General features: G+C 38.4%; 1 protein-coding gene across 1 annotated transcript in view; it reads left to right on the top strand.

The window, feature by feature from the left end:
- Positions 1-6,210: 6,210 nt before the first annotated feature.
- Positions 6,211-8,066, top strand: part of FAM168B (family with sequence similarity 168, member B) — a 13,646-nt gene continuing 11,790 nt past the window's right edge. Inside the window, exon 1 of the mRNA XM_010021865.1 lies at positions 6,211-6,286. Within this exon, the coding sequence (XP_010020167.1) occupies positions 6,217-6,286 (70 nt within the window). The 5' untranslated portion in view covers positions 6,211-6,216. The remainder of the gene's footprint in view (positions 6,287-8,066) is intronic.

Raw genomic sequence — 8,066 nt, 5'->3', positions numbered from 1 at the left:
CGGCACCGGTGTAGGCAGGTCCCGCGGGCCCCCTGCGTCTGTCCCCTTCTGCGTTCTGTTGTTGCCGGGAGCTCGGGTTACCTCTGTGGAGTAGGTTAGTTTTGGATGCACGGCACGTCTGTGATGCTGGTTTATTGATGCAGGTTGGAGAGTGTCCAGTTGATAACTTAGTAAAAATCCAGTATAGCGTCATGAGGAGCCGGTTGGTTGGATTTTCAAATAAATAGCATCACAAAGCTTCAGTTGCATGCAAAAGGCTGTTATGTGGCTTGCACGTTGTATCTTTACCTTTAGATTTGTGAGCTGGAGGAAGGCATAAAATTTTAGTCATCTGTAGCTGCTAGGAAGAGTTGCGAGACAAAAAGAAAAGGCCTGGTGCAAACTGTGCTTTCAGCACTTTTCTGGAAGGTTTGGAGCCAAACCATAAACACCAGCCAAATGATGAAATCTGTGCTCTGAAAAACGTCAAAAGTTAACTTTCAAGTAAGGGGAGGTATACAGCTCTCAACACAAGAAGACTTGGGCTTAATTTGCCCTTAAATGTCCAGTGTGAATGTTACCTGGTTTCTTTAGGCTTTATTTGCTGTAATGTGATTTTATTGTAAGGTGTCCAGTTGTTAGTGTCATAAAACTTCTATGCTCGTATTATGCATGCATCCCAACCGGTATGTTTGGGGCATATTTTAACTGTCAGATTAGAAAGTAGGAGGAGTTAAGAGGCTTTTGGGGATTCTGTCTCAGTTTGAGACTTGAGGCAGCATCATGTTATTTCAGAGAGGCATGTGGAATAAAGTGAAAAAGAACTTAATGAAGAAATGCTTTGTCAGATAAAAGTTTACCAGGTAGCAGAGCTTCAGGATTTAACTAAAAAGTTGTGAATATGATTCCTTCATGTAGAAGAAGCTTTATTCTTTCAGTTTGATTTCCACCCCCCGCCCCCCCCATAGCTCATTAACTTCCCCAAAATTTGACTTCTAAAATTCTTACTGTGAGGAACTGGCAGTTCTGATGCATTACTCCACTTCTCTGAAATAAGAAAGTACATGATCTCAAAGTTATGCAGGAGATGCAAGGACTGCAGCTGGCAACTTCTATCCCCTTGTGCAGTAGCAACAAGAAAACTGGAGGTTTTGAGAAATGCTGGGCAGTTCGTTTAATCTTTCCATAGGTAGCGGGTCTCCTGAAGAAGAAAGGTTTGGTGGTGATTGTGTTTTGGAAGAGCAGAACAATGCCACTAATGTACAAATGAAATTGGTTCACAAGCAGATATTAAGTTTTTGCTTTAGGTTTTTCTTTGTGAATGACTTCTAGAACTGAGTTTTTAATGTATAATCATATTGTGTCTGTCTTCACTGATAATGGGTACAAGTAATATTGGTATTACCATGTATGTATTTCAACACAAAAAAAACCCATAGTAACAGGCTGCTAGTAGGATAGGCTTGCAGATGGGAATTGTATTAATTGGAAAGGATTAAAATCTCTAAACTGCATTATTTCTTTGTAGTCTTAAAAAAAAATAAAATTGCATGTGCACAAAATGTAGCAGGTGATTGCTCATGTCTCATTCTTTCTTTTGTAACAAGAATATCTTGCACCTGGAGCAGGAGAGGAAGACTTGTATATGAATGGTGTTTCCAGCTTTGTATATTGCTTTATGAGTTAACGTAGGGAAAAGTTGTTAGTAGTGCTTTTCTAGGCTGTGGTACTGCCACTACCCAGTCCTTCTCCCTTGCTTGCGTTGGAACTGGTGCTATCTTAGACACTCAGTGATGTGTCCCAGCTATCTCAAGCTGGTAGGAAGAAAACATGGCAACTCTGCCCAAAAAACTCCAGCAAAACCCAGAATTCTGCCAAGTGACTTAGCTGATCTAACTTCCTGAGGGGTTGGAGTGCCAGTGCTGTCCCAGCCTGGGGAGCGGGATTGCTTACCGGAAGCATGGCAGTTGTGAGTAAGCATTGATTCCAGCTGGCTTCAATCAGGGACTGCCATAAACCCATGCCTTGTTTTGAACAAGGGTAATGCTTGCTTCCTGGTAAAGCTCTGTGACCTTTTTGAGGATGAATGGAAGAAATGAAATACACACTACCTGCAAATACCAAATGCAGGATGGGATGTGTTGTCTTAGACTTCATGAAGTTTTGACTGCCTGCTGATATAAGTGTGTGTGTCATTCCCCCTTTTTTAAAAAACTGATCATGACAAAAGTGCCTCTTATTTGGCCTGGGATTTGCATCAGATGGCCTGTTTTGGTGGTTGATGCCTTAACAGAATGTAATGCAACTGAGACTTTAATCATTGTCAGTTATTTGAAGAGCTGAAGTGTCCTAAACTATTTGTTTTGTTTCTTTGCAGTGGAAGTTACTTCTCTTACATTACAAACTACGAGGTATTTAGGAATTCTATTTTACTTGTACTAAGCTTTGACTTAGTAAAATTACTAAGATGGTAATTAACTTTGTTAAGGAACTGTATGTAAGTGGAAACTGGGTCATTTGCGTGGTAGCATATGGCATTCTAAAAGTATTCCAGGACGGATAGATGTTGAATACTATAATGACTTTGTGTGAGTCTACCTAAGTTCCAAGAACCAAAGCATTAGTGGACCACAGCAGTGTGTTCTAGGCAAGGTGGTTGGTGATTTTTCCCAGACCGATGTTACAGAGTTACATACAATGAGCACAAAGTGGCATTCAGTAGACCTTGTTCTGATAGTGTTTCTGCACAACTTTGAAAATAAATAGTAAGAAAATATGTTACAAAGGAATATGCAATTTGTTTCACAGTATTTGCATTGATCTATGGAGTTTTTTTGCATGCATCTCTGCAAAATGATTTCTAAAAGCAGATTTCTAAAAGTGTACTCATTCTGAGTGTCGTGAGAAAAGCTGTATGCAAGAGTATCTGAGTTGTAGAGCTTCAGCATTAACAGTGGTTGGCCTTTGTGCTCAGCTTCCTGAAACATGGATTTAAGAGGAGAATGAATGTCCTCATATCTGTACCGAGATGAGATTTAGCAGGCTTGATCAAAACTGAGTTTGATTGTTTGGCTTTGGCAAGAATGAAGGGTGAAGCATTTGTGCTTCCCAAGCATGCTTTAATCGCAGCATCTTTAATAAGCATGATTACCTTCATTTCAGCTGAATTACTTGACTGTAATTTATATACAGTTGACTCTGTGCAATTTATATACACATGATGCACTGTAGACACTTATTTACATATACATTAACATGAGAATGCTTTGGAGGGGATGCCAACAGAAAGGTTGAAAGCCATGATTCTTTGTGTTCACTTCATACTTGTTTCCTTAGCGTTTGATGTGGACTTTAAGCGTTACAGGGAAGTGGACTGCAAGGTTCCAAATTTCAATATCATAGATGCCCTTCCAAGTAAAATTATGGAAAGAGTAGGATGGTTGTAACCACTGGGTAATACTGTATAATTACAGTTACACATGTTTGGTCCTTCAGAGAAGACCTGAAAATAATTATTTTTAATTAGAAATTATCTCAAATCTTGTCTGCGTTACAAAAGCTGTAAGCACTTTTTGTAGTCTGGTGGATCTCTGCTACAGTGTGAAGCAGAAGTAGTAAAGATACATTACTGTTCAACCAAAGTTGAATTAATGGGGGAGGGTGGGGGTGTATGTACACACAAATTTCAAAGTACAGATGCAATTGAAATGGAAGTTGACATTGTTTCCAGTAAGAGGCAGCTTGCAGGCTCCCAGTGTCATAGGGTTTTTTCCCCTAACTGAAGTGGAATTCCTTTCTCTTGATCTGTGCTTTCCATTAAGTATGATGAGTTGTCTGACCTTTTCTATTAATTTTCTGTACCTTTTCAGCTTTGTATGGCTTCTGTTCAGAATATAGATCCTTTGTGTTCTTCTGCAGTTATTGATCACTAATGCTTCTAATAGTTTGATGTTTTAATATATTTTACCCAAATAATTCGTACAATGCTTTTGCTGGTTTTTCAGTTCTCTTTCTTTCTTCTCATTGCCATTCCGAATGGTGAGAGGGTTACAGGGTTGTCTTTCCTCCTAATTGCTGTAGAGACTGCAAAGAGGAGCAGCATATTTGTAGGGATATGGGGCTGTGGGAGAGTGCTGTTTTCATTTGAGTGGAAGGGTTTATCTGCCTACCTTAAGACATATGTAGCTCCATAGCTTCATACCCTACAACTCGGAAATGCTGAGACTGAAGTGAAGCTTGAAACTCTTACGGGTTTTGTAAGTTTGGAGGCAAAACTGACATTGAAAGAGGGGTTGCAAATGAGGAGGAAATGCAGGGACATGTTAAGGGAACAGACTGAAAGTTTTCAAGTAAATTAGAGTCCTTACTTAGAAAGGAGGATGCCCAGAAGAAAGTATGGGAATAAAGAACAGTCTTTTTACAGTAAAATGCTAGACCAGCAAAACATTGCCTGTTGATCGTGGCAGAGCACAGTTAATGCTACTAAAACTCCATGGGGCTTCAGTGGAAAATAATGCTTTATGCTTGCAGACAAACAGTTTTCTGCAGAATGTTTCCAAAGACATTTGTGTAAAACTGCCTTTTTTGATGTTGGTCAGGTGATTAAAAGATGCTGATCTTCATATTACGCAATGAGTATGGCAGGTTGTTTTTTTACTCTTATTGGAGTCCGATGTGTAAGGAAGTATGAAGCTGGAAAAAAGAAAAGCAGTTCTATTAAGTTAGTACTATTGCTAAGTGTGTATGTGAAAGATAAAGTGGTGAATCCTGTAGTTCTCTTGCATTGAGTGTTTTGTGAAAGATGATGATAAACTTTCTGACAGCACTTATTTCTGATTTCCTAATTTTGCACAAATTGTTCCTTTGCTTCTGGAGTGTACTAGGTGCTGCTAAAACTCTTGGTACAGAGCTGTTTTTAGTGTTACTTTAAAAAGCAAACTACTTATGCTTTATACAGTCATTTAACACAGGTTTATCAGTGCAGCTATACTGAGAAACTTAACTCAGATTCCTGCCATAATGTATTCTGTAACTAAAGTAATGCATGCTTAATTGTGACTCTTTTCTTGCTTCATAAACTTTATTTACAAAACTCTGTTAAACTGTGTTAAATTGTTTAACACACTCTTCCTTTAAGCAAGAGAGCATCTCAAGATGCAGAAGAGGAAGTGACTCAAGTATCAGATATTAACAGTTAATAAGAAAGTCTGGTTTCATAGTGTGCCCTCCTGTCTTGCTGTCAGAGGCTATATGTAGTGAAAAATCGGCCCTTGCAGAAAGAGAAGTGGGAATCTGTCAATATATGCAGAAAATGAAATTATTAAAGATACTTGGATAAAATACTGGGATTTTTTCTGAAGTATTATAAAAGTAGTTGTGAACAGTTCTCTTCCAAGAGACACATGGCAGGCTCGCTTGTGAGCTGTGATGCAGTGATATATATTCCTAGAAGTACATGGAGAAGCATCTTCAATGCCGTTTTATTATCCTTGGCATTTACATACCAGATTGTTTCTAAGACCAAGGGTTTGGTTTTATTCCTTCCAGGGATGCTTTTTATGTGTGAATATATAATTCAGAAATGACTGGACTCGACTGTCAGCTCGTCATAGGCTCTAAAGAACTTAGCAACAAGTGAAAAACCACACAGCTGTGAGCTAGTCATCTAATACAGAACGTCTTCTGCCTCTTGCTTCTGTAATACTTGGGCTGTTGATGGTTGATTAATTTAGTGCTGGTAAAGGACTGGAATTCCAGGCTTGAAATGCCAGTAAGTATTTGCATCTCTTGGCTAGATGCTTTAAGACAGAAACAGGAAGACCACCATTCAAGATTCATGGATGGTAGGTAGATGCGTGATTGATAGATGACATGGGAGAGAAGTCCAGTACATAGGAACTCCTGCAGTGGATTATGGATTTGCACACCATGGGGAACTCCTAGGGATGGAAATATTTTGTAAACATGCTCTGCAACAGGGAATGTTTAATTCCTGAGACATTCTCTAGCAGATGGAGGGTTGTGATGCTTTGAAGCTTATTTCTCCAGTGACTCTCCCTTGCTTGTAGCTACAGTTTTAATGTTGATGAGTAAGGAATTGCTGCTTTTTCCTCTGTTATTTTTCTTCCAATATCCCATTTTCAGTTCCATTTTAGTTGCTGAGATTTCAGGCTTTCTCTATATTTGAGTAAACACTTCTTTCTTTCTTTTTTTTTCCCTGATTCAGTTACTGAAATCATGAATCCTGTGTATAGCCCTGGATCTTCTGGGGTTCCCTATGCAAATGCCAAAGGAATTGGTTATCCAGGTAAGTAACTGGTTTTTAATGAGCTTCAGTTACAATGATCTTTGTTTGTAATCAAGAAAAATACTCATTTATGAATGACTTCATGTATGATAATTAGTTTTGGGATGGGGGGAGGTGTTTAAATTTAAAAAGTGACATTTCAAGAGTGATGTTACTTGTTCTCTTACATTTCTAACTTCAGTATCTCTTCCAAAGCAGCTTATTTTGGGATCTCTAATAATTATGCCCTGCAAGAAGAGGAGTCAGTCTATTTTTGCTGTTAGTTGGCTGGTGCTGTTAACCTTTCTATCCTCTAATTCTTGTTCATGCTATCTGTTTTATGACTGCCCAAAGCATAGCTTCAATGGTGGGACCAAGAAAACGTCCCAAAAATGGTTTTGAAACAGAAATGAAATATTTTTCTTGCTTTCTTGGCTTCTTACTTCGATTCCAGCTCTTACCAGAGTTATTTTTGCCTCACCTCCTAATGTGTGTGTGAGCAGGCTTCACTTCTGGTGTCCCCGTAGTTCAATTCAGAACTTTCCAGGAAGGCCGAAGAGAAGGGCTATGCCACCTCTGAGGCGTTGCAAGCAGTGTGTCTTGAATGCAGTCTTTTTTTCCCTGTCTGCAGGGTAAGGGAATTAGTCCATCCTGGGAGAGGCTGGAGGGTCTTTTGGCTCAGATTTTATGTATCATAACCAAGTAATCTTTTGTAGCTTTTACAGGAGGCTCTTTTGTGATTTAGTTGGTGTCTTTGGGAGCTAGAAATTGCTCTGCACTGTTCCTGCTTATATTCTTTGTAGCTGTACTGTATTTTCCTACTGGTATCTACAGGTTTTAAATTTGATTTTCAGCTTAGGTCCTGGAGTTCCTATTTTCCTGTTCCACTTTTCTTTGTTCTGACTTCAAAATACTGGTCCACATTCTCTACTTGATTGTGTCAAACCTTTTAGTTCTCACTTTTGCTTTTCAGATACTTTTTATTTTTTTCCTCATCTAGTGTACTTTTCTTGATTTCTACAGCATTTATAAGGGGAAAACAAATTGTGTTGCAATGTTTTTAAGTCTCTTGAATGGCTGAAATAGTGCAGAAATAAAGCTGATGCTGTGTAACCATTAGTTACATGGACTACAGTAACTTTATAATAAGGGCAAGCAGCAGTGTTTTGGTAATTAATACCAGTCACTACAATTATGTCTATATTCATAATTGCTTTTTCAGGGCTTTCTCTGCTTTAGAAAAATTATTGTTTTTTGCTTTATAAAAATTACTATTATTAAAATATGACTATTATTATCTCCATTTTCTAAACACAGATTATATTAACCAGGGTTTCATTTGTACTTAAAATCGTTTACACATTGCATTGAAGCTGTTGTTTATACTAAACTGTTACCTTAATTTATTTAAGAAGGTATAGTCTCATAGATTCATGAATAGCAGTTTAAGTAACATTACAGTTCCTAGTCTTTTACTCTGTTGTATGTATTAGGCTACGTACTGAATTATGTAAGTACTGTGTATTTGCCAGTCTTCACTTGGTTGTAAATTAGCATGACTAAAATACATGGAATTGAAGTAGAATTGTTATAGAAGTGTCTTAAATGTCATAATACAAGTTGATCATTTGGAATTCTTCCTTTCAGCAGTCAGTCAGTTTACACAAGTGTGACCCTTAAATTCAACTTAGTTTTAGAATTGGTGTTTAGGTTGGAAAGGACCTTAAAGCTCATCTGGTTCCAGCCCCATGCCAGAGGCAGGGACACCTTCCACTAGAGCAGGTTGCTCCCCAGGCCCCTG

This window comes from Nestor notabilis, unplaced genomic scaffold, assembly GCF_000696875.1.
Source record: "Nestor notabilis isolate BGI_N333 unplaced genomic scaffold, ASM69687v1 scaffold12079, whole genome shotgun sequence".
Lineage (NCBI taxonomy): Eukaryota > Metazoa > Chordata > Aves > Psittaciformes > Psittacidae > Nestor > Nestor notabilis.
The sequence above is the reverse complement of the archived record's forward strand: the minus strand, read 5'-3'. Positions and strand labels throughout refer to the sequence as shown.